We start from the raw sequence: 26,857 nt of genomic DNA on the forward strand, positions 1-26,857 counted from the left end.
CTGTCAAAAAGCATTTGATGACCTGAAGCAGGCCATGTGCAGTGCACCTATTCTGAAAAGTCCAGACTACTCCAAAGAGTTCATTGTCCAGACAGATGCTTCTGAGTTAGGTGTGGGAGCTGTTCTTTCACAACTGAATGTAGATGGTCAAGACCAGCCCATTGCTTTTATAAGTAGAAGGCTGACCCCTAGAGAGAAACGTTGGTCAGCTATTGAGAGGGAGGCCTTTGCTGTGGTTTGGGCCCTGAAGAAGCTGAGGCCATACTTGTTTGGCACTCACTTCAAGATTCAGACAGACCATAAGCCCCTCTTGTGGCTAAATCAGATGAAGGGTGAAAATCCCAAACTTCTTAGGTGGTCCATTTCCCTACAGGGGATGGACTTCACAGTGGAACATAGACCTGGGACTGACCATGCCAATGCAGATGGACTCTCCAGATATTTCCACTTAGAACATGAAGACTCAACTGGTCAAGGTTAGTTTAATGTCCCTAAGTTTGGGGGGGGGTTGTGTAGGAGAGTAGGGTCTGCTTTCTATGTTCACCCCCACTTTTTGCTTTTGCTTTACTGGTTTTCGACTTAGATGTGGCTGTGGGCCTGCTAATCAGACCCACAGCCCTGCTGTTCTCTCTCTAAATTAATACTATGTACTTTAGGTGCATAACCCATTTGGATAGGATCACCTTATTGGCCCCTGTACAGTGTACCCTAGGTACCCAGGGCATAGGTGTACCCTAGGCCTACCAGGGGCTGCAGCATGTATTATGCCACCCCTGGCCTGGCCTTCCATTTTGACACAACTGGCTGATCACTCAGCTGGGGCAAGGTCGTGTAATCACCCCTTGCTTAGGTGTAGTATTCCTATACCTAACTTACATATAGACACATGTGTACCTATCAGTCACTCCTATGGCAGGCCTTAACAATCCTGGAGGCAGAGTGCTTGGTAACATGTGAGATGGGGCTCTAGCATGAGCTGAGCCTGTCTGCAGCTTTCGGAACCATGTCCTTATAGCTGTTCTATGATATAGCCTACCATATACTTTTAAAGTGCCTTATAATCTTAGACGGTTATGGTAACTATGGTTTGGCTTTATCGAAACATGTTGTGTAAGGTGTCTAACACTGTGGAATAATACCCCCATGCCATTTCTGGACATGAGAATATTATTCCCCCCTTCTAGAGGGAAAGACATGTTAAAATCATACTTCAACTGTTAGCCTCTGACCAAAGCCTCAGCATCACAAAATGGATGCTGCTGCCACGACACAAGTCTGACCTCCTGCAGCTGGGAGTGATCCCAGCCAGGGAGGCCTGGACAATAGGTTTCCTGCTTGGGGAGGTGCTAGCACCTCCCCAGACAGCCTGTAGTGTAATGGGGCAGGGTGGGCTGAAAGGAATGAGACATGCCTGGGGCACACAAGGTGTTCCTTGCATAGTCCAGTTCAAACCGGCGCTGGGGCACTCCAGCCCCAGCTCTGGCGCGAAACTGGACAAAGGGAAGTGGGTGTAACCACCCCCTCCCAGGTCCCACCCATAAGGCGTGACCTAGCAGGTATCCCAGCCCCCCAGATTAGTATAAGAGTGGGAGTTGGGCCTCAAGACTTTAGATTATCCTGAACCTGCAAAACTGAACAGAAACTCTGGACCTTCGACATTCGACGAAAGAAGAAGACTGAAGAATCTCCCTTGTAGCCAAGGAGTGGCTACCCTGTGCAAACAGGCACCATCAAGAGACTACCCTTTGCTTTGCCCACGTTCTACGAGGAACCGACTGCAGAGCCTGACCAGAGCCTTGACTTCCAGACTTCTCCGACCCTGATCCACATCTACAGCAGAGCTGAGATCCGTGGAGGCGACGAGCGACGTGGGACCGGCTACCTGGAAAAAGTGGCTAGTAACTTAAAGCGCAGCTTCTGAGGTACCCTCGAAGTTGTGCATCGGGGATTGAGAAGCCCCAACCCCAAGCACCATCTGCACCGAAGATCAGCCCCCCACACTCCACGAGTCCTGCGTGGGGCCCTTCAGCATTTTCCTGCTTGCCGCGTCTGTCCGGTTGCTTGCCCGCTGGCTAGTGGCCTTTGTGACGACGCACCCTGAAATCTTCTGCGCTGGTTTGGCTCCTCCAGACTGGCTCCCGCTTCTCTTCAAAGAAGAAGCACCCCAGACCTTCCTGGTCTGCACCAGAAGCAAGTCCTTCGTTCTTCGTGGGTTCCGCTTGCCAAGGCTTGGTGAGTCCTAGTCCAACTTCGACGCCGCCGACAGCAAGAGCCTTCGTGGGACAGCTCGCCTCCTGGTCCTGGTCGTCCTCGACGCTTCCTGGTCCTCCTGGCTGCAGCGACAAGCTTCACCTTCACCTGCAATCTTCACGACATCGCCTGGTTCCTTCCTGGTTCCACGTGGTCACTGGCTAGTGACCTTGACTCTGTCCCTTCTGCTTGCAGGTTTCTTCTCTTCTTGATCCCAGCCTTGGGATCCACCGGACACTCTTCACTGACTGCCTGTCAGCATCTTTCTTCAGGCATCCATAGGAGTCGACGACGAAAACGACGCATCTTCACCCCTATGCACCCGCAGCCTGTGGGCTAGGTAACTTGGGTACTCCGGTGCTCATCAGGATAGTGACTATCCTAGTGTCTAGTTTTCAAGTCTCAACTTCCTAGCTACTCCGGAAGTGTCCTAAATCTACCGTTTTCTAAACTGTACTAGTGCTATTGACTTTTACGCATTACGCGTGAGTGTTTCCACTCTGCACACGAATCCCGTGGGCCTCCCACTTCCTAACTAACGCTAGTGTAGTGCAGCCCCAGCGATTCCCTAGGCCTAGGCCTATTCTATTTCCGTGACAGTGGTTCTTATACCACTTACTTAGTATATGGTTTACGTGGCCCCTAGGGCCTAACTGTATTACTTACCTGTGTGACTTAATGTATGCTTAAATAAGACTGTGTTGTACTTACCTCTAATCTCATAAAGAGTGCTGAGGGTTTGCTTAGAATAAATACACTTTATTTTATATATATATCTGTTGTGGTGTCCTTTCATTTGGTATTCAAGGGATTATATATGGTATCACAGCTGGCTTCACATGCCATTCAGAGTTTAGCCTAAGACTGCTCTTGTCCATGCTACCACTAGGATAGCTGGTCTATAAGGTTGACTTTACAACCAATCACCATAAGGGTATTTGGACTGATATAAGGTGTACACTAGAACTAGTGTCATCATACATCAGGCCAACTTCTCACAGCCATTTTGGGTCGTTATGACCGACAAGTGTGGGCTGACATTTCGTCCTTAATTCAAGAACTGCCGGAGCCATCTAAGGGCGAAGCAATGAAGTTGCTCCAAGAGGGAGAAGCTACGTCGACGGAAATGATTGATTGTGCAGTGGACATCGCATGCACGGGTTTCCGTCAGCTTGCTGGAGCGGCTGTTCTGCGCAGGCAGGGGTGGTTACGATCGACATCCTTTCGCCAGGAGGTGCAGTCCATGATTTTAAACATGGCTTATGACGGGGAGGCGTTATTTGGAAATCACGTCGATGAAGTGCTCCAGTCCATAAAGAAGGATACTGAGACGGCTAAATCTCTCGGAAATTTACATTTTCAAAGACAAAATTTTCGTGGTGCATGCGGACGCGGCACCTCCTAAAATTTTCGAAGGGGAAATAATCAATATAGACCCAATAATCAAGGATCGAACCGCTATTCATATAGCCAGCACCAACAATCATCACGACAGCAGGCCTCCAAGTCGTATAGAGGGAAATCCTCATACAGAGGAAATGTGTCAAAAAGGCAATGACTCTTACCAGACAAGCAAAGTTGGAGGTCGAATCTCTCTGTTCTTTTCCCAATGGTCCTCAATTACAAAGGACCGTTGGGTTTTGGACATTGTGAAAAAGGGACACGCTTTAGAGTTCACGAAATTCCCTCCGTCCACACCACCCACCGGACCACCACCAGCTCACATCAAGGAACTTTTACATCAAGTTCGACTTCTAAGGCAAAAAGAAGCTATAGAGTTGGTACCAATATCTCAAAGGGGGAAAGGATTTTATTCCCGGTTCTTTCTTATTACAAAGAAGAACGGAGAATGGAGGCCCATCCTCGATCTGAGGGCGCTCAACAAATATATAAAGAGCCAATCCTTTCGTATGATGACGCTAGTAGAGATCTTGCGTTTACTCTCGCAGGGAGATTTCATGGCAACGATAGATCTCCAGGATGCCTATTTTCATATCCCTATATTACAACGGCATCGGAAGTTCCTGCGTTTTCGAGTGGGTCAACACGATTTCCAATTCAAAGTGTTACCGTTTGGTCTGCGCTCGGCCCCTCGAGTGTTTACAAAGGTACTAGCTCCAGTGATAGCGTTTCTGCGACTCCAAGGTGTGCAAATATTTCCATACCTAGACGACTGTCTACTAAAATCACAGTCAAGCGCTCGCCTACGACAACACACGCTTCTATGCCAGGAGATGTTTCGCTCATTAGGTCTCTCCATAAATGCAGCGAAATCCCAGCTTCATCCTTCGCAACAAAAGGACTTTCTGGGAGCCACTCCAGAAACGGTATCAGCCAAGGCATTTCTATCCCAGGAACGTCTACAAAAGATATTACGGCTGGTGACTTTGATCAGGTCAAAAAAGTCAGTTTCTGTAAGACTATTGAAATCATTTCTGGGGATGGCATCATCGTCCATTGCCTTGATTCCTCACTGCAGGCTAAGGACACGTCCTATCCAGGAAGCACTGGATGCTCAGTGGCGTCAAGTGTCGGGATCTTTCAACGACATGGTATGTGTCACAGATCAAATGAGGTCAGCACTCGAATGGTGGACAATACCAGCCAACTTAGCAGAAGGCACTTCAATTCTGTCGGTGACACCGGACAGGACAATCACAACAGACGCCTCATTAGAGGGATGGGGCGCTCATTTGGAAGATCTTTCTGTAAAAGGAAGATGGTCAACACATCAAAGAACTTGGCACATCAACAGGCTGGAGCTTATGGCGATTTTTCTGGCTCTAAAATCATTTCTACCCTTAATCCAAGGAGAATCAGTGCTAATACAGACGGACAACACAACCTGTATGCACTATGTGAACAAACAGGGCGGAACGAAATCCCCGAGTCTGTCCAGGTTAGCTCAATCAATTTGGGACTGGTCTCTCAGTCATCGCATCATGATTACAGCAGTTCACCTACCAGGAATATCCAATGTCCTAGCGGATTCCCTGAGCAGGTCTTCCTCATCGACCCACGAATGGGAATTACACCAACCAACTCTAGAGAGGATATTCCAACAATGGGGTCGTCCACGGCTGGATCTCTTTGCTACGCCGGAGAACCGAAAATGCCGAGATTATGCAAGCTGGCATCCCCACAAAGGGTCACAGGGAAATGCCCTTTTGATGAACTGGTGCAATCTATTTGCGTACGCCTTTCCTCCTATTCCCCTCATACCTCGGGTCCTTTGGAAGATGAAGAGACAGCCTTGCCACCTGATTCTAATAGCCCCACGTTGGCCCCGACAGGCATGGTTCTCAGAACTGCTCCTGCTGTCCCAATGCCAACCAATCCTCCTGCAGTCTCGGACAGATCTGCTCACGATGAGCGAAGGGAGAATTTGTCATCCGAATCCTTCCTCACTGAGTTTATCGGCATGGAACCTGAACACCATGAGTTCGCCCATCTAGACATCCCGCAGGATTGTAGGGACATTTTGGCCCAGGCAAGGGCACCCTCTACAGTCAAGACGTACAAGTTGAAATGGAAAAGATTCTGCCACTGGTGTGCTTCTAACAGAATCCACCCAATACATTCCACGGCACACCAATTACTACCTTTCTTCTTGCACTTGGCTAGTTCCGGACTATCCCATGCAACTTTACGGGTTTTCCTAGCAGCGATTTCCCGTTTCCGACAGGATGGCTCAAATTCCCTTTGTTCCTCAAGAATAATCCGCCAATTCTTTAAAGGCTTGTTCCGAAAATTTCCGCCAGTTCGGCGTCCTCCTCCGTTGTGGCATCTTAACGTTGTGTTAGCGCAATTGATGAGACCACCGTTCGAGCCCATTCACAAGGCCGACTTAAAACATCTAACTTGGAAGGTGGCCCTTCTTCTGGCACTAACGTCTTCACGTCGTGTCAGTGACATCCATGCTTTTACCATCAAACCTCCTTTCCTGCAGTTCAAACCGGATGCTGTAGTGTTGCGTACCAATCCATCATTCCTACCCAAGGTGCCTTCTGATTTTCATATTAACGAGCCAGTCATATTAAAGACTTTCTTTGCTAACCCTCAGACACCTGCGGAGCAAAGGTTGCATTCTTTGGATGTGAAACGATGTTTGAAGTTCTACATCAGCAGGACAGCTTCGTTTCGAAAATCCGATCAGCTTTTTATAGCATATGGACGCTGTCATAAAGGACGTCAGGTTACTAAACCGACGATTGCATGCTGGATTTCGACGGCTATTGTCTTCTGCCATCAGAGAGCAAACAAACCACTGCAGTCTTCAGTGAGAGCACACTCCACTAGGGCAGTATCATCATCTACCGCCTTATTTGCTGGAGTACCTTTGCAACACATCTGCAGAGCAGCTACGTGGTCGACCAGACACACGTTTACTAAGCACTACTGCTTGGCGGCTTTAAGCGAGGAGGATGCTGCAGTGGGACAGGCAGTGCTGCGCAATCTTTTTTTATAAGGTGAGCCTCTTCCTCCCGCCTCCATATTGTTTCCATTTACTGTTCAATATTATTCATTGCATTTATATACATGCTGTATGTCAACTGATATATGTATATATATATATATATATATATATATATATGTGTGATGTTTTATAAGAAGGTTATGATCATTGCGATCTCATGTTGATGTCATTATGGAAACAATAATATGGTTACTGCTTTCTATTCATATTCAAGCATGTGAATCTATGAAAGACACCCCAATACTGGAGAAGAACAATTGTTACTTACCTGTAAACAGGTGGTTCTCCAGTATTGGTGTCTTTCATAGATTCACATGTGACCCTCCCTCCTCCCTTCAGAGGCTTTTTCCTCCTCATAAACTATGCATACACTTTGGTGCTACGAAAATCTGAGGTCAGGAACTCTGAGGAGAATGTTCTGGAGAGGTGCTGACGCCTGATTGGCTGTAGTTTGGACCAAGATAATGACAGAGATAGACTGCAAATGTCTTTTTTTCTCTCTCCATGTATCCCTATGGAGATTTCATATAGGTACATTCTTGGTGTTTTTACACCTACATAGCTTTATTTATGGTATTATTTAGGTATATTATGACTATATATATTGCTATTTTATTTACCGTGGGACTCCCACTCCGACGACGGGGAATATTCAAGCATGTGAATCTATGAAAGACACCAATACTGGAGAACCACCTGTTTACAGGTAAGTAACAATTGTTCTTTCTTCTAATTCTTAGAAATTGGCTGAAGGGAAGGTTATTTCTCAGTGTAGCAGGATGATAGCTGCTGTACAGTAGCAAGCTGTTTCTGTCGGTAGGCTTTTTGTATAGGGATGTTGTTATTCTACCCTCTTGTAATCTGATGGTGAGATCTAGGAAGGCAATGTTCGTGGCAGATATAGTGTGGCTGAATTTCAAGTGCTGGTTTTTTGTGTTAATCCACTCGCAAATTTCAGCGCATCTCTGTATGTCCCCCTGCCAAAAGATGAGGATGTCATCTATGTACCTCTTCCACAGTCTCAGGTTAGCTCCGAAGGGGTTACTCGCATGTTGAATGGTCTCTTGTTCAAATGCCGCCATATACAAACATGCCACACTGGGGGCAAAGGTACTCCCCATCGAAGTACCCTGAGACTGGTGGAAGAGTTGGCTGTCAAACTCAAAAAAGTTTTCTGTTAAGGCCAGAGTGGCACATTGCATGATGAACGAAATGGGTGTTTCTGCTGTTCATTCACTCCCACTTAGTGCAGATTCTATTACTGCCAATGTCTCTCTCTGTGGGATATTGGTATACAGTTGTTCCACATCCAAGGTGACCAGGAGGTCAATATCGCCTGTGTTTTCTATTTCACCTATAACACAGAGGATATCTGTTGTGTCCCTGATGTATGATGGTGTCTGTTTGACCAAAGGTTGTAGGTAATGGTCACAGAATTTTGAGAGCGGCTCTAAGAGTGAGCCGATTCCTGAAACTATAGGTCTGCCCGGGACAGGGGTGGTCCCCTAATGTATTTTTGGTAGAGTGTAAAAATAGGGTGTTTTGGGAGGTTTGGTAATCAAGAAATCAGCTTCTTTACCACTGATCCACCCATTACTCTCTGCCTCATAGACCATGGTGGTTATCTCAGTCGTTAATCGAGTCGTGGGGTTTGTTGTTATCGGAGTATAGAATTTACTATTCTGTAGTTGGCATTGGCACTCGGTGTTGTAATCCAAAGTTGATTGTATTACCGTGGCACCCCCTTTGTCAGCTTGCTTTATTGTAATGCTATTGTCCTCAGTCAATGATCTAATCGCTGCATGTTCTTGATTAGAGAGATTATGGAAAGGAACTCTGGTATCCTGGTTCTTTTAAGACAGCCTTCTCAAAGGTCGCTACCTCCACAGGTACCATGCCAACGGTAGGTGTGAAGGTCGAGGGATTGCGAAGGCCTAAATCCAGTCTGGCTGGTTCCTCAGTACCATCGAAGTGGGCTTTAAGGCGTATTTTTCTAAACAGGTTCTGGATTTCGCATTGTTCACGAAAAATGTCCTCTTTAGGGGTGGGGACATAGCCAAGGCCTTTCTCAAGTACTGTTTGTTCCGTAGGTGTTACGGAGGGTCTTGTCCATGTTCCTGCCCCATGGATAAACCTTCATGTCTCTTGCTTCTGCCCTGTCCCTCTAGAAGGTTACTGGCATCCTTGTCTAGGTTTCTGCCATGTGGATGATTGTGTCTCTTTGCCATCTGTCTACACGGTTACTGGTTGTCTTGTCTGTGTTTCTGCTCCAAGGGTAATCCAGTCACAGTGTGGTTTTCTTCCCCTTTTCACTCAACATTGTCATTGGAAGCCTCTTGTCCCACAGATGACATTAGCTTTGAGTTGTACCTGTATCCCACATGCATCGCTCTTGCCGCCAGCTTGCGTCTCTAGTGCTAACACCATCCACCTCTTCTCCTGCTCAGGTAAAAGAGTATGAGGAGGAAATTCACTCCCTGAAGGACCGACTGATCAAATCCACCCGTAAGCTGGAGGAGTATGAGAGGCGCTTGATGTCCCAGGAGGAGCAAACCAATAAGATGCTCTTTCAGTATCAGATGCGCCTCGAGCAAAGCGAGAAGCGGCTCCGACAGCAGCAGGCGGAGAAGGACACGCAGATCAAAAGCATCATTAACAGGTTAGAAATGGTAAATACTCCGAAAATTACTTTCTCTTCGGGACTTGGTGGAGGGTGGGGGGTGGGAGAGGGAGAGGGAGAGGGGCTGGGGCAGGGTTTGGGCAAAGTGAATAGATGGGGCATTTGTGCCAAGAGAACATCTCCAGGAAATATGACTTCATTGCTCCAGTCGTTATCGGTGGAGGATGCTCATGTGTAATATCTGCACACATATGCCTTCTCATGGCTCTTTTATTTGCATTTTATGGCAACCAGGAGACTTTGGTCTGTGTTTTCACCTCTTGCCTTCTGAAACATGGAATATCTTCACTTTGGACTTGTGAAGACGTTGCGGGCTGCTCCCAACCCTGGCTATTTGTAGGTTACTGTGCATTGGTGGATCACCATGTGCCTTGATCACTCCATCCAGTGTCCCATCCCTCCTTTCATACATTTCCTTCAGGCTGATTGCTGTGAATGACTCCATCTCAAGGATGATGTATAGAGCCTATCCATACCCTTTGGGCTTGAGATGTAGGCTGCGGTGTAGTCCCAGGGCGCCTTTGGCAGGTACTCATGTTTTCTTTCCTCACGACAACTCCCTTTGCGTTACTGCAGTTATCGTCTTTGGTAACCACCATCTCTGCACCTTCGCTAGAGACAGGTTTTGCTGGATAAAGTATGGGGTGTGGAGGAAAGCTATTGGGTCCAGCAGGATCATAGCTTTCTTTCTAGAACCATACTGGATGAGCCTTGCCCCCGGCTCATTTCTTGTCATGTGCGCCAAGTGAACAACAGCATTCTTACTCATACTCCTGTTCATGGTGAATTCCCTGGTACTGTTGGTGTGAGGTTTCAGATGTCTCCGGAACACCAACAAAGTTACCCTGATAGTTAACCCTTGGACTTCTGGAAGCAGTGCTATGTTCGCCTGATAGATCCGCTGTTCTTTAAGCAGGCAGGCAACTGGCTCATGGAATTTCAGCAGGGCGGCCAGTCAGGTCTCGCACCTTCCATTCAGATCTGTGTGCAGTTTAGATGCGAGGAGCGAGACAAGAAGGTCCTTAGAAAAAGGCAATTCAGAGAAAGCGGCATTGAGTGGTGACCTGAGAGCAGAGGCAGGCAGAATCTGATCTGTTCATTATATTTAGGATTAAGATCAAGACTATTGTATTTTCTTTCTCTTATCATGGAATGTGTTAAAGATCGCTGAATTGTAGTGAAGTACTTATCTTGTGAAGTATATATCTTTTGGCCCTGATGAAACCACATGTTGTTGTGAAACACAGTTTGGCCTATAAAGAGCTTTTGAATCAACCACAATAAAAAACTTTTGACTTATTTATAATTTTTTACCGAGTATCAATCTTTGAGCCAAAAGACCTCAAAATACTGTCTGTGTTTACTTTAGTTTTCTGTAAATGTTTTATGTGGAGAAAGGGACATCGGAGTCATGCTCTAGCTTTCCATGCCTTCAATTTGGTGGAGGATTGCATAGCCTTCCATAGTTCCTCTAGGAAGGGAACTCCACATTTGACTGGGAACAGAAGAGAACAATTGGTGTTCGGAACTCCCCATGATTTCTCAACGCGATAGGGATCAACATCCTAGCAGCAGGAGAAGTGAAGACGCATCCTTCAGGGTCTACCTGTTACATGCGTGTGACAAGATGCAGGTCTGCTTTGTTCTTCCTTTGATCCATGAACAAAGGGAGGAAGAAGGATGCTCACAGTTCCTCATTCTTCACAGACTTTTCCAAGCACAGAGGAAGAGCTCAAGCCCCATCTCTCTCTGCCTCCAGCAATCACTGGTGGTGGAGGATTAGGATTGATGCGAGTTTTTCAGAGGTTCTTGTGCTTGAGAACAAAAAATGGCCCGATTCACAAAGGAAAACCTAGACCAAAAGTTCAAGTTTAGACCTGAAGTCCAAGTTTAGACCTGAAGTCTAAGTTTAGACCTAAAGTCTAAGTTTAGACATAAAGACTAACTTTGAAAATAGTAACGTTAGACTTTTGGTCTAAACTTAGACTTCAGGTCTAAGTGTACCATTGTGAAGTGGGCCTGCGGAGTTTCATAAAAGTCCACCTAGGAAAGTCCAAGCAATCAGCTCGAGATCCTGCTTTGCAGAAGGATAATATAGAGAAAGGGAATACCAACCTCACTGCTTGTCAGGGCTATGACTGGAAGGGCCACAAAGGTCAGGGTTGAGTCCTGCTATGTTGAAGCGATTTGTATAGTTCGAGCGTTTGTGCTCACAGCTACCCATACATCTGACTAATGGGTTCACGGAGGCTTGGTGTGAGTTCAGTTTTCTACAAGATTAGGGCACAGGGGTGATGTCCTCCCTCACTGCCTCCCATGTCTCTGACAAGAAGGGTCTATTAGGTCAGGGCTGAGTCTGCTTTGCAGATGTGATTTCACAGCTACCCATGCTTCTGACCAGAAAAATATCAAGATAGTGGTTAATGAAGATTTGTTTAAGGTTAAGGTGGAGGAGAATAAGACATGTTAGCTACTTCCTTGATGTCCTACAAGAATTGCTGGGAGAGGTTTGATTGATATCCGGTTTCTTCATGCCTCTGCACGCGGCGCGAAGACTCGCACTCATCTCTCCTCACTGTTGTCTTTCAGGTTGATGCTTGTCGAGGAAGAGATTCGGAAGGACCACTCCCAGGACCACATGGAGCCCAAGCGGAGACTTATCGAGGCTCAGGTGGAAATTACAATGTCATTTTTCTTTTCTGTGTCTCCAACCTCCCATCACATCCTGTCTGCGTCTGTCATCATCGTGGCGGTGCATGGATCCATGATTCTACATCTATCATCACCTGTGAGGACCGGAGAGTCACTGGGCACAAGTATGTCATCGCTATGGGTGCCTGAGAGGGAGGGTGACCAATAGTCGAGCTTGTGGGGGCCTAGATTCTATGTACCATGTCTGTCAGCACTATGAAGGCCTGAGAGGCACCAGCCAATGTTTTTCCAAATTACGAGGTCAAGAAAGTTTAAGACCAAGCCTGTCAAGTACTCCTGAAAGACATGGAACCCAATGTGATTAAACTACAAGCATACTGGGTCTTGCTCAGCTCTTAATTTGTAAAAAATGAAGTGCCAGGGTCCAAAGTATTTTTTCGTGAGTCGAATGCACCTAGAGCCATCTCAGCTCGAACCACTGCTACCAAATGCTAGTGACAGACATACGTGCGTACTAGTTTTAAAAAAGTATATTACATCACCATTGAGGAATTCTGCCAAGCACAATATGCACACAGTGCCACCATGTGGTGGATAAATGTTTGAACAGTGCTTAGAAAAAGATGCCAGTGCCGAGCATCGGCAAACACCCGCACAAATCAAGCACTGGTCTTGCTTCATCTTTTTCAAGAAACTTGTGGACTATTTATTGCAATACACTTGCACATCCCAGGCTGTGAGAAAGCCCTTTGCTAATGGAGAACCACTTCTGCCCCTTTACTCCTTATGGGATGGGGTGAACCATGGCAGTCCTAGAGGAGCTAAAACAAGTGTATTCCTGTGGGGCAGGAGAACAGTCTGTGAAGCTTGGCAGAGGAGACAGACTAGAGACATAACACACTTCCGCTGAGTTCCAGTGCCCTTATATTTGCCAATATACAAACAGGAACAGGCCAACTGTTCCTTGAAGTGCCCTTGGCTAAACTCTAAATAATGTGTGAACCCTGGTAGAAGTACTAGGGATACACTACAATGTTAAAATAATAAAGAAGGGAAGTTCCAGTGCAAAGCTGATGGAACACTAGTCAACATTTATGAACTAGTTATAAATCATTTATAACAATCCCTCCATCTGTCCAACAAGAGGCTAACTACTGACACATTTCACATCTGGGTATAGATGGACGTGCTCCGCTAGCAGCACGCGCCAGCTGGCATTAGTGCATGGAAGACATGCCCCTCTACAATGCAATTTCATCCAAAGACTCAAACCTACAAACACTAATATTGTGTTGTTTGTAATGCTATTAGCATGCACATCAAATACTAGCTTTCAGAAAGAAGAAAGATGTCCCAGCAGCCCTCCTGACCCTGGAGACATGTTACTCCTGCTTCAGGGAGCAATGAAAAAGGTGCACTGTGGCAGAGAGAGCTGGATGAAGCTGCTGCCCCATGTTACCAGTGCAAGTCCATGCTACCAGTGCAAGTTCATGTTACTAGTGCAAGTCTGTGTTACTAGTGCAAGCCCATGCTATCAGTGCAAGCCATTCATACCAGTGAAATCCATTCATACCAGTGAAAACCATTGGTACCAGTGAAAGCCCATGCTACCAGTGCAAGCCCGTGTTACCAGTGCAAGCCCATGCTACCAGTTCAAGCCCATGCTACCAGTGCAAGCCCAAGCTACCAGTGAAAGCCCATGTTACCAGTGCAAGCTCATGTTACCAGTGCAAGCCCATGCTACCAGTGCAAGCCCATGCAACCAGTGCAAGCCCATGTTACCAGTGCAAGACCATGTTACCAGTGCAAGCCCATGCTACCGGTGCAAGCCATTCATAACAGTGAAAGCCATTGGTACCAGTGCAATCCCATGCTACCAGTGCAAGCCCAACCCACTAGTGCAAACCCATGTTACCAGTGCAAGCCCACGCCACCAGTGCAAGCCCATGCTACCAGTGCAAGCCCCATCTACTAGTGCAAGCCCTAGCTACTAGTGCAAGCCCAAGCTACTAGTTCAAGTTCATGCTACCAGTGCACGTCCATGCTACTAGTTCACATCCATGCTACCAGTGGAAGTCCATGCTACCAGTGAAAGTCCATGCTACCATTGGAAGTCCATGCTAACATTGGAAGTCCATGCTAACATTGGAAGTCCATGCTACCATTGGAAGTCCATGCTACCATTGGAAGTCCATGCTACCAGTGGAAGTCCATGATTCCATTGCACATCCATGCTATCAGTGGTATTCCATGCTACCAGTGCACATCCATGCTGCCAGTGCACATCCATGCTGCCAGTGGAAGTCCATGCTACCAGTTGAAGTCCATGGTACCAGTGCAAGTCCATGCTACCAGTTTAATTTCATGCCACCAGTGTAAGTCCATGCTACCAGTTCATTTCCATGCTACCAGTTCAATTCCATGCTACCAGTTCAATTCCATGCTACCAGTTCAAGGTCATGCTACCAGTTCAAGGTCATGCTACCAGTGCAAGCCCATGCTACCAGTGCAAGCCCATGCTACCAGTGCAAGCCCATGCTACCAGTAGAAGTCCATGCTACAAGTGAAAGTCCATGCTACTAGTGGACGTTCATGCTACCAGTGCATGCCCATGCTTCCATTGCACATCCATGCTACCAGTGGAAGCCCATGCTCCCAGTGGAAGTCCATGCTACCAGTTGAAGTCCATGCTTCCATTGCACATCCATGTTACCAGTGGAAGTCCATGCTACCTGTGGAAGTCCATGCTACCAGTGGAAGTCCATGCTACCAGTGGAAGCCCATGCTTCCATTGCACATCCATGCTACCAGTGGAAGTCCATGCTACCAGTGCACATCCATGCTTATATTGCACATCCATGCTACCAGTGGAAGTACATGCTACCAGTGGAAGCCCATGCTACCAGTGGAAGTACATGCTTCCATTGCACATCCATGCTTTCAGTGGAAGTCCATGCTACCAGTGGAAGTCCATGCTACCAGTGGAAGTCCATGCTACCAGTGAAAGTCCATGCTACCAGTGAAAGTCCATGCTACCAGTGAAAGTCCATGCTACCAGTGAAAGTCCATGCTACCAGTGGAAGCCCATGCTACCAGTGGAAGTCCATTCTTCCATTGCACATCCATGCTACCAGTGGAAGTCCATGCTACCAGTTCACATCCATGCTAAGAGTTCACATCCATGCTACCAGTTCACATCCATGCTACCAGTGGAAGGCCATGCTTCCAGTGGAAGGCCATGCTTCCATTGCACATCCATGCTACCAGTGAAAGTCTATGCTACCAGTGAAAGTCTATGCTACTAGGGGACGTCTATGCTACCAGTGCACATCCATTCTACCAGTGCACATCCATGCTACCAGTGAAAGTCTATGCTACCATTGGAAGTCCATGCTACCAGTGGAAGTCCATGATTCCATTGCACATCCATGCTACAGTGGAAGTCCATGCTACCAGTGCACATCCATGCTACCAGTGCACATCCATGCTGCCAGTGGAAGTCCATGCTACCAGTTGAAGTCCATGGTACCAGTACAAGTCCATGCTACCAGTTTAATTTCATGCTACCAGTGTAAGTCCATGCTACCAGTTCACTTCCATGCTACCAGTTCACTTCCATGCTACCAGTTCAATTCCATGCTACCAGTTCAATTCCATGCTACCAGTTTAATTCCATGCTACCAGTTTAATTCCATGCTACCAGTGCAAGCCCATGCTACCAGTGCAAGCCCATGCTACCAGTGCAAGCCCATGCTACCAGTAGAAGCCCATGCTACAAGTGAAAGTCCATGCTACTAGTGGAAGTCCATGCTACCAGTGCATGCCCATGCTTCCATTGCACATCCATGCTACCAGTGGAAGCCCATGCTCCCAGTGGAAGTCCATGCTACCAGTTGAAGTCCATGCATCCATTGCACATCCATGCTACCAGTGGAAGTCCATGCTACCAGTGGAAGTCCATGCTACCAGTGGAAGCCCATGCTTCCATTGCACATCCATGCTACCAGTGGATGTCCATGCTACCAGTGCACATCCATGCTACCAGTGCACATCCATGCTTATATTGCACATCCATGCTACCAGTGGAAGTACATGCTACCAGTGGAAGCCCATGCTACCAGTGGAAGTACATGCTTCCATTGCACATCCATGCTTTCAATGGAAGTCCATGCTACCAATGGAAGTCCATGCTACCAGTGGAAGTCCATGCTACCAGTGAAAGTCCATGCTACTAGTGAAAGTCCATGCTACCAGTGAAAGTCCATGCTACCAGTGGAAGCCCATGCTACCAGTGGAAGTCCATTCTTCCATTGCACATCCATGCTACCAGTGGAAGTCCATGCTACCAGTGGAAGTCCATGCTACCAGTTCACATCCATGCTACCAGTTCACATCCATGCTACCAGTGGAAGCCCATGCTACCAGTGGAAGGCCATGCTTCCATTAAACATCCATGCTACCAGTGGAAGTCTATGCTACCAGTGGAAGTCTATGCTACCAGTGGAAGTCCATGCTACCAGTGCACATCCATTCTACCAGTGAACATCTATGCTACAGGTGGAAGTCCATGCTACCAGTGGAAGTCCATGTTAGCAGTGCACATCCATGCTAATAGTACAAGTCAATGGTACTTGTGCAAGCCCATGCTACCAGTTCAATTCCATGCTACCAGTGCAAGTCCATGCTACCAGTTCGATTCCTTGCTACCAGTGCAAGTCCATTCTACCAGTGCAATTCCATGCTACCAGTGCAATTCCATTCTACCAGTGCAAGCCCATGCTACCAGTTCGATTCCATGCTACCAGTTCAATTCCATGCTACCAGTGCAATTCCATGCTACCAGTGCAAGCCCATGCTACCAGTTCAAGGCCATGCTACCAGTTTAAGGCCATGCTACTAGTGCAAGTCCATGCCACCAGTTCAAGTCCATGCTACCAGTTCAAGTCCATGCTTCCATTGCACATCCATGCTACCAGTGGAAGTCTATGCTACCAGTGGAAGTCCATGCTACCAGTGGAAGTCCATGTTAGCAGGGCACATCCATGCTACTATGGTGCTTGTGCAAGTCCATGCAACCAGTTCAATTCCATGCTACCAGTTCAACTCCATGCTACTAGTGCAAGTCCATGCTACAAGTTTAAGTCCATGCTACCAGTGCACAAGTCTATGCTACCAGTTCAAGGCCATGCTACCAGTTCAAGTCCATGCTACCAATGCCAGTCCATGCTACAAGTTTAAGTCCATGCTACCAGTGTAAAACCATGCTACCAGTTCAAGGCCATGCTACCAGTTCAAATCCATGCTACCAGTGCCAGTCCTTGTTACCAGTGCACGTCCATGCTACCAGTGCACGTCCATGCTACCAGTGCACATCAAGGTGCAAGTAGGGCTGCGTATGCAGCATACAGCAGACCGGTCTACATACCATGCCTCACTCTGAGGGTGCGCTAGAGGGAGGATCAGTCTCTTCATCACATTAAGACTGAGGAAAATAAGCTGATCAGTTCTCAAGCAGGTTGAAGGACACCTGCTAGCAAAAAAGAGTAGTGTAGAGGCAATGTAGAGCTGGATTCACTACATTGATCCAGCCATCTGGCATAGTCCATCAGTTAAATGCCACATCTAAGTCACAGCACCTTCAGAACATAGAGAATTAAGATAGCGTGCACTTCAGCTATCGAGTGGACAGTGCCGGGTTGTAGAACTGATAGTTGCAAAAAGAACAACTGATGGATGGAATGCCGAACAATGTCAAACATTTGTACAGAGATCTGGGCCTAAATCCATCGTTTTTTTGCTCACCATGCCTTTCCAGCTTGGATCCAGCCATATGCAAATCAGTCTTGGCCCTGTGCCCCATGAGAACAGTCCAGCCTGAACTACCAGGCCAGGTCCTCCCTGGACCGAAAATAAGCATCCTGGTACCAGTTTCATGGTATCCCTCCATATCAGCCATTCTAGCTTGACTCCAGTGGCATGGTGAGCATTGGACCCACGTTTGGGCATACCCATCCCACTCGGGGTGACAAATGCAAAAAGAACAATTGATGGACGAAATGCTGAATGTCAAACATTCACCCCAGAACAGAGATCTGGGCCTAATTCCATTGTTTTTTGCTCACCATTCCATTCCAGTTTGGAATCAGCTGATAGTAACAGGGGCTAAACATAGACGACATAGAGCAGAGGACTGCGAAAGTGGTAGAATAAAAGAGAGGCAGAAACCCTAAGTGTAAAAAGTAAGACCGTGGTAGTAGGAAAAAGTAGGGTTAAGTACAAGTCTGCAAAAAGGACAGATGCACATACTCCCAGACTAAAAGAGGGACTAGAGACAGAAACGGCTGGACACGGGGAGAAGGGAACTCTCCGTAGTGGCCATTGGATGAAAATGGCAGTAAGGTGGAACCCTAGATTTGATCTGCAGATGTTATCAGGGCACATGTCCTCACACTCTTCTACTTTGGGCTCTGCAGGTGCCATTGGTCCCTTGCATGTACTCCACTGTTGCTCAAATATGCTTCCAGTAGATAGCTGCTCAATAAGTGTCTAGTTGTGGATATCACCCCTTTCCCTGACGCTGCTGCGATGAGTGTCGAGTCAACGTGACCTACATTAAAATTCCAGCCCTAGGACCCATGACATGATTTGCCAGGACAGAAAAGGTCTCAGAGGACACGGTGAACCTCTAGTACACTCTCCAGACACTGTATTATGCCTCCTGGGTAGCACTTTCACACACCTATGGCTTCTAGTCCTCACACTTCATGCCATGTCAGTACACTTGTCTTACGTCTGTAACGCCACATTTCACTAAGTTCCTGTGTCTCTGAAAAATGTGTAATGACTGTTCTCCTGCTAAGCCTGGGATAGGATACCTCCTTTTAGCTGCAAAGAAACCATAGGTTGAAAAGTGGGGGTGGGACTCGGATTCTATCCCTGGTTAAGGTGATCACCCAGAAAGGTGGCTGGAATTAATCCACAGATGGCACTGTGGCAAGGGACATATCAGATGGGAGGGCACCTCTTATCCCAGATGTATATCCATATTGAAACTTGAGATTGGGGGATAATACTTTACCAAAAAGGGCTGTGGTTCAGCTGGAGGGGAGAGAGGCAGTGCAGATCCGGAGTGCAGCAGAAAACAGACTAGGTTTCATGGTTCATTGCCGGGTCACAGAATATCCGAGGCGGAACCAGCTTTTATCCCTGGAAAGTTAAATGTTTGGAATGTCATCTGGGATTGACACATCCTCTATGGAGCTGAAATCTAGGTGTTTCCAGGCAGGGAACATCCAGGATAAAGGAAAGGGGTTTCATTTATGTCCACTTTGCATATTCGGGCCTAGATTCATGCTGATAATAAGATTTTAATTTATCCTCCATAATTCTGGTCTGAAAAAATCCATTGCTACAGCTCCTGGTCACTGTGACTAAAGAAAGCATGTGGACTAAGGGCCTGATTTAGATCTTGGCGAACAGGTTACTCCGTCACAATGGTGACGGATATCCCCTCCGTCAAAATATAAATCCCATAGGATATAATAAGATTTACTCCAGTATTGGAACTTGCATAGATTCACATGCTTGAATCATTCTCCGTCGTCATGATGGGAGTCCCCGGTACTTAAAATAGTAGTAGTAGTAGACGTAAATAGTCATAATACACTAGTAGGTATTGACTAAAGAAGACCTAGGCCTCTTAGTTTAATAACCTATCATAGTCCTTATTAAAGAAAGAACCAAAATTATGCCCCAACCAATCAGCATCAATCACCCTCTAGAACACTCCTGAGGGAAGCTCAGAGCCTCAGATTTTCTACCGCACGTTGTGCTAGGGAGTTTCCTCTGATCTCTTCTCAGCTTTCTCATCTGATTGAGGGGTTTGGACTTTTTCTACTGGAAAGTACAATTTTACGATCTTTTGTTAGAACAAGACATCATCTTCATGTTTCCTACTCGTGGTAGATCTTCATTCTATCTGGACTAAGTCTGACAAAGCCAAGAATGCTCTCTTCAGAGAATGTGCCACTTGCCTGAAGAAGAAACTTTACGCTGATAAACTTCACCCAAAAAATTGCATTGACTGCCTATATCAATCTCATAAGGCATCAGAATGCAAGATTTATCGTACTTTTTCAAATAAAACCCTTAGAGACAGAGAAGAACATATTCTCATCTGGCTTCAGAAATTGAAAACTAGATAAGGCCCTGTGTCAGACTCCGAGAGAGACCAGCCGACCTCTACAAAAATCTCTGTGAAAAGGGCAAGAGATGTATCACAGTCTGATAAGGAGCCTGCTAAAAAATGCGCCGAAAAAGTCCTCTTTTGAATCTTTTTCTGAGAGCAAAGGTTCTCATAAAAAAGAACAGCCATCAAAGACTGTTTCTGAACCAAAAACACCTCCTGTAGAACTTAAACTGACGTTTAAAAAACCTACTTCTGACATTCCGTCAGGGAGTTCTCAGTCAGTGAAGAAAAGTTTCCCAGCTCTGTAGATAACAAGAGGATGCATTTCTGGCATGTCGACGTCATGCTCTATGGCTCTCTCATTGTCGACAACGACCTTGACATCGTTGACACGAGGTCCGATTTCATTGACCATTTCCTTAATATGTCACAAGGAGGTTGACACATCGTCGACGAAACACTCGTCATCAACGCCGAAGTTGACTACATCGTTGAAGAAAATACCGTACACAAGGTCATCGTAGACATCGCCACTGTCGACGGAAAGAAGGTCAACGATGCAGCAGTGGTCGGCGAGGTCATCGCTGTCGTCTAGTGCACCACCGGCGACAGACACTTTGCCATTGACAAAGGTAAAGTCACTGCTGTCGACGAAGTCTTTACCTTCGGCGACTCCACAGGTGTCGACGAAGTCCCCTCCTTCGACGAATTCGTCGTCAACGACATCACCTACAGCCAGCACATTAAAAGCTGTGGAAGGGAAGACATTGTCGACGCAACCGTCAACGCAATCGTCGACGAAGGTTATATCTGTAAAGCTTGATACGCCAAAAGATTCTGGCATCGGAAATTATGCCTGAACTCACCTCACCCAGTAAAATTACTCCTCTTATACACATTCACCTTTTAGAGGAGGGACATTTAGAAGAAGAGGAAGAAGAAGAAGGTCTCTTTGGGGGCGCATATCAGAATTGCACATCAAGTGCCAGCCAGATGATGATGATGACCAGCAATACTATGGTCTAGCCTATTTTACCAAGTCTAAACAACATAGGCAGTATCATGAAGAAATGGTCACAATGCCATCTGCATTACTATCTGATTTGCAATGTATGCTGCAGGACTATAGGCAGCGCTTCCCACCTTCAGACTCATCTAATATACCTCCTCCTCCTCAGGTGACATCGCATTAGTGCGCCTACAGTGCTTTCGGTACCGAATACTCCACAATCTGTTCCCCTCCAGGAACCAGCCTCTTCCGATGAGGAAAGGGAACTTCATGATACAGCTTCAGAATGGGATGACTACAGGATGTTTTCACCAGTCTCACCAATACCTCCTCCGGTAGATTCCCCAACAGAAGATATTGGGGGTTTTCACAATTTGTTGGCGCGTGCAGCAAAAAAGGTTTGCCTTACCAATGCCTTCCAAGCAAGCGGACTGCTTCTTATATGACTTAAAAGAACAATTTCGTAAGTCAGTTGGAGCTATTCCCATAATTGATTATATATGGGAGGGACGTCTAGATTCTATTGGAAAAAGATTCTTATCAATGTCAGCTCTATCAGTAAAGGCAGCAAACTCCTTGGGGATCTCATGGTGCTATAATCGCTAAATGTGGTCTGACATCGCTTCTTATCAACTGCTGGAAGATATTAAAGAGGAGGCAAAAAATATATTGCATGAAGGAGAGAGGACATCAAATGAGATAATACATTCAGCGATGTATATTGCTGTAACAGATTTAGACAACTAGCTTGAGCAGCAGTTCTACGAAGACGGGGCTGGCTTAAAGCCACCTCTTTTCGTCCTGAGGTTGAAAACAAAATATGGGACGTTCCCTATGATGGTGAGGCTCTTTTGGCAGCCATGTAGAGGAAGCCCTTAAAACTGTCAAGGCAGACACAGATACTGCCAAGTCTTTGGGTATGCTGCAGTACAGAAAAGCTCCCTTTCAGGGCTCAAAGGATAGAGCTCAACCTTCCTATAGAGGAGGATATCAGCAGTACCATTATCTGGCCTATTCTTCCACCTCACAGTCATACAGACCTCAGTTCCAATAAAGAAAACCACCTCAGGCATCCTATGTTAGAGGGAATAGAGAAAAGACATCACGGGCTGGCAAGGATACTAACCACCATCAATGATATACCTCTGGCTCTGGCTCCAACTCTCAGTTCACCAAGCCAATCGTTTCAGTCTCATCCTGCCCACCTTGGAGGCAACATTTCATACTTCCTCTACCAGTGGCAAGCCATTACTATGGACCAGTGGGTTCTGCGCCTTGTTCAATTTGGACACACTCTAGAATTCACCCTAAAATCGCCTACAGCCCTCCCACCAAAAGCATCTCAGGGCGCTTCAGCAAGAGGTAAAAAACATGCTGAACAAAGGGGCAATAGTGAAAGTACCATTATCCAGTATTGGGGTATCTTTCATAGATTCACATGCTTGAATCATTCCCTGTCGCCGAAGTGGGAGTCCCACTATACACATAATACAGCAGTAAATAATAACTTCCATAGGCTATCATGGAGGTAACCATGTATTCAATAGCCTATCAACCTCCTTTTATAAAAAGGACTAAACTCAAAACATGGCCAATCAGCAACCAGCACCCACTAGAACCTTCCCAAGAGAGGTTAAATTCCTCCGATTTTCACCGCACATTGTGTGTAAGGGAGTCTCCCTGAGCTCTGCTCAGTTCTTCAACTTTTCTCAGATAAGTCTTGTTTCTATATTTATATAGAAGAATGTCTGATAAAAAGGATTATTTAGACCTTGAAAATCCTGCGGATAGAAAAGAGTACACATTGATGATGCCCACAAGGATTGCATCTATTGCCTCAATCCCCATCATGATGCAAAACAGTGTACAATATGCCACACTTTTTCAACAAAGACCCTTAAAGACAGAGAGGGCAGACTTCTATTGTGGCTGAAGAGGAAGCAGAGTCCTTCATCAGATGTTGAGAGCGACACGCCCTCAAAGACTCATAAGCGGCCCAGGTCGCCTGAGGAAACATTCTAAAATCTCTCATCTGACCAGAGAATCTCTAAAAAAGGAGAAACAGCCTAAGGTCTCCTCGGAGGTAGGTTCCCCTCATTTTTCAGGGACATCCAAGGAAAAACCGGAATCTTCAAGTCATTACAGGCGCAAAATTAGTCACGAATCCTCATCAGCGCAAAGCTCGCCATCGACGCCTACTACTTCAACAACACCGACGACAACAACTCTATTGTCGTCAAGACCGTCAACAGCGCTGACTACTTCGATGGCGAGTATTAAAGGTTCCATACCGTCGATGTTACCGCTATCGTCGATGACGACTCTATTGACGAAGACACCACCATCGACAAAGACTTCATCATCGACGAAGACCTCGTTGTCATTGAGGACCCCAACATTGACTACGACTCCATCGTCGGCGGCTCCTTCATCGTCGGCGAAAGCTGCCGCGTCGGCGTCAACTCCACCCTCGATGGCAATCCTGCCTCCGTCGAGAGTCGACACTGTCAGCGACGATAATTCCACCATCGACGTCCTCGACGATGGCATCGTCGACGATAATTCCAATTACATCTACGGGCCCGTCAACTCCATTTCTACAAGCTACACAAATTGAATTTTGAACACCATTCTGTTAGATGTGGAAGACACAGATGATGATGGTGGCTCATTTGGGACTGCGCATAGCCCTTCCAAACTCAACATGAAGTGTCAGGAAGAGGTTGAAGACTGACGATGAGGAGCAATATTATCAACAGTATCCAGTCCCTCGTGCACAATATCAGATACGATGAACAGCCGAGGCAACAACCTGCTCAACTGCCTCCGTCCCTAATAGTGGCCCTACAAAGTATGTTGGCGGATTACAAAAGGAGGTTTACTCCTCAAAAGGACCGCACACACAGTGGCCCCCCCTCCACCGGTGGCTCCTCTGACACCGCCACCACCTCCTGCCACGCCCAGACTGACGCCACGTCCCATAATCCTCTGCCTCCTAGATAGGATCCTAGCACCTCTGAAGAAGAGCCTGAGGAGGGAGAAATCCATGATCCTCCGCCTACGGATGAATGAAATGATTATGTAGTACCAACACCGTCCCCTCCTCCTCATCGTCCCTCCGACTCACCTCCGGAGGATATTGGAGGTTTCCATAATATAATGGACAGAGCTACAGCCAGATTCCACTTGCCTACAGTTGTAAAACAATAAGATTGCTTTCTTTATGATTTTAAAGAACAATCAAGAAAATCGGTCAGGTCAATACCTCTCATAGATTATATTTGGCAAGAGGGTATTAAGGTGATGAAGACGCCAGCGTCTGTGGTTCCGGTGCTACCAAGACTACACAAGAAATACAGGGCAAATAAGGATTCTCCTGCATGTCTCACAGGTCATCCCAAGCCGGATTCTGTGATCTCCCAGGCAGCCCAAAGGAGATTAAAAAAACCTCATCTACTCCCATCATATCACCACCGGATAAAGAGGGTCACCGTTTAGACTCCATTGGAAAAAGATTTTCCTCAATGGCGGCAATTTCTGTCAGAGCTTCTAATGATTTAGCCATCTTGGGCCGCTACGATCGGCAAATGTGGTCCGATATGGGAGCAATGAGAGACCTTATTCCAGAGGAAAATAAAGAAGAAATTATAGACTGCGCTATGGAGTATAGCCACTACAAGCTTTCGCCAACTAGCGGGTGCGGCCATTCTAAGATGCCAGGGGTGGCTAAGGGCAACATCCTTTCATCCAGAAGTACAGTCAAAAATTCTAGACATGGCATACAACGGCAATAGATTATTCGGCAATCACATAGATGAGGCGCTTACGACAATAAAGAAAGATACGGCCACTGCCAAAGCACTAGGTACACTTTAGTACCGTAAAGTGCCCTTTCAGGGAGCTCGAGGCCGTGGGTTTTCTGTATATAGAGGAAACTACCAACGTACCCAGACTTACCAATCCTATCAGCCACAATATTACCAAGGATACCAACAACAATCCTACCGACAACCAACAACAGTTGGTTTCTCCAGACAGGGCTCCAGTCTCAAGCCCGCGACTCCGGTCGCAAGCAGTGATCACAACAAGGTACCAGTTACATTTCCCCCTTCCGAACCGGTGCAAAGATTTCCAACCATACACACCAGTGGCGCAATATCACGTCAGACAAGTGGGTCCTGGATCTCATCTCTTATGGGCACACTTTGGAATTTATCCAAATCCCTCCCAACACTCCACCCAGGGGATCGCACCCCCTCATCTTCACTTACTCAAAAAAGAAGCAAAGATTATGCTAAAAAAAGGGGCAATAGAAAAAGTCCCATTTCCTCAGAGAAGGAAAGGTTTCTACTCCCGCTTCTTCCTTATTCGCAAAAAATCGGGAGAGTGGAGACCTATCTTAGACCTCAGGAAATTAAACAAATTCCCCAAAAGTCCAACATTCAAGATGGCCACGCTCTCTGACGTCCTGCGATGCCTCAACAGCGGAGATTTCATGACTTCATTGGATCTAGAGGATGCGTATTTTCATATTCCTATACATCCAAAGCACAGAAAATTCCTCTGATTCACATAGGCTGGTACCCACTATCAATTCCAAGTCCCTCCCTTTGGCCTCAAATCGGCTCCACAAATTTTTACGAAGTTTCTAGGTCCTGTGGCAGCGGCCTTGCGGAACAAGGGTCATTAAGCATTCCCATACATAGACAATTTGCTGCTGAAAGCCCCATCAGCTCGTCTAGCAAAGGCTGCCACAGACGATTGTCTAGCCCTGTTCCTCAAATTGGGGCTCTCAATAAATCATCAGAAATCATCAATCTTCCCAAGCCAGACAATTTGGGGCCAACTCGAACACCATTCAGAACAAAGCCTTCCTCTCCCAATGAAAGACAGCAGCGGTTGCAAGTGTTGGCATTCAAACTTTCCAGAAAAAAGTACGCTTCTGTGAGAATATTCAAGTCTCTGCTGGGAATGCTCGCATCCACAATCGACTTGGTACCACAAAGTCTCAAAGAAGATATTCAATGTCAATAGGTTCAAACAACAGGATCTTTCGACGACGTGGTAACTATCAGCCCACGCATGAAAGAGGCATTCGAATGGTGGACACTAGAATCACATCTGTCCCAGGGCCTCTCCTTTCTATCAGTGATTCCAAATTACATAGTGACAACAGGTGCTTCTATGGGAGGTTGGGGAGGACACCTGCAAGACCTGCAGATTCAAGGAAAGTGGTCCTCAACTCAACGTCAAATGCGCATAAACCCCTTCAGGCTTTCCTCCCTCGAATACAGGGCTCATTGGTGTTGATCCGCACAGACAACACCACAAGCATGTTTTACATCAACAAGCAAGGAGGAAACAAGTCCCTATCTCTCTCACAAGACGCCCAGCAGTTATGGAGCTGGTTGACTCTTCATGGAATATCCCTAACAGCGGAGCATGTTCCAGGTCTCCGGAATACCTTGGTGGATGCCTTGAGCAGAACCAAAGACAGTTGCCACGAGTGGGAAATGGAACAGAGCCAACTGGACAGGATATTTGCAGTCCGGGGAAAGCTAGCATTAGACCTGTTAGTGACCTAAATCAACTCCAAATGCC

General features: G+C 46.6%; 1 protein-coding gene across 6 annotated transcripts in view; it reads left to right on the forward strand.

The window, feature by feature from the left end:
* The window catches only part of SYNGAP1 (synaptic Ras GTPase activating protein 1), a 1,959,930-nt gene that overhangs the window by 1,915,010 nt on the left and 18,063 nt on the right, over positions 1 to 26,857 (forward strand). For 3 of the 6 annotated variants that reach the window (XM_085623749.1, XM_085623752.1, XM_085623757.1), the window contains 2 exons: positions 9,175 to 9,386; positions 11,997 to 12,223. In XM_085623749.1, the coding sequence (XP_085479875.1) occupies positions 9,175 to 9,386; positions 11,997 to 12,223 (439 nt within the window). Of the gene's footprint in view, positions 1 to 9,174; positions 9,397 to 11,996; positions 12,224 to 26,857 lie in introns of all 6 variants that reach the window. The other 3 variants (XM_085623769.1, XM_085623772.1, XM_085623761.1) reach the window with 2 other exon arrangements.

The sequence above is a fragment of the Triturus cristatus genome, chromosome 1_1 (assembly GCF_964204655.1).
Source record: "Triturus cristatus chromosome 1_1, aTriCri1.1, whole genome shotgun sequence".
Classification (NCBI taxonomy): Eukaryota; Metazoa; Chordata; class Amphibia; order Caudata; family Salamandridae; genus Triturus; species Triturus cristatus.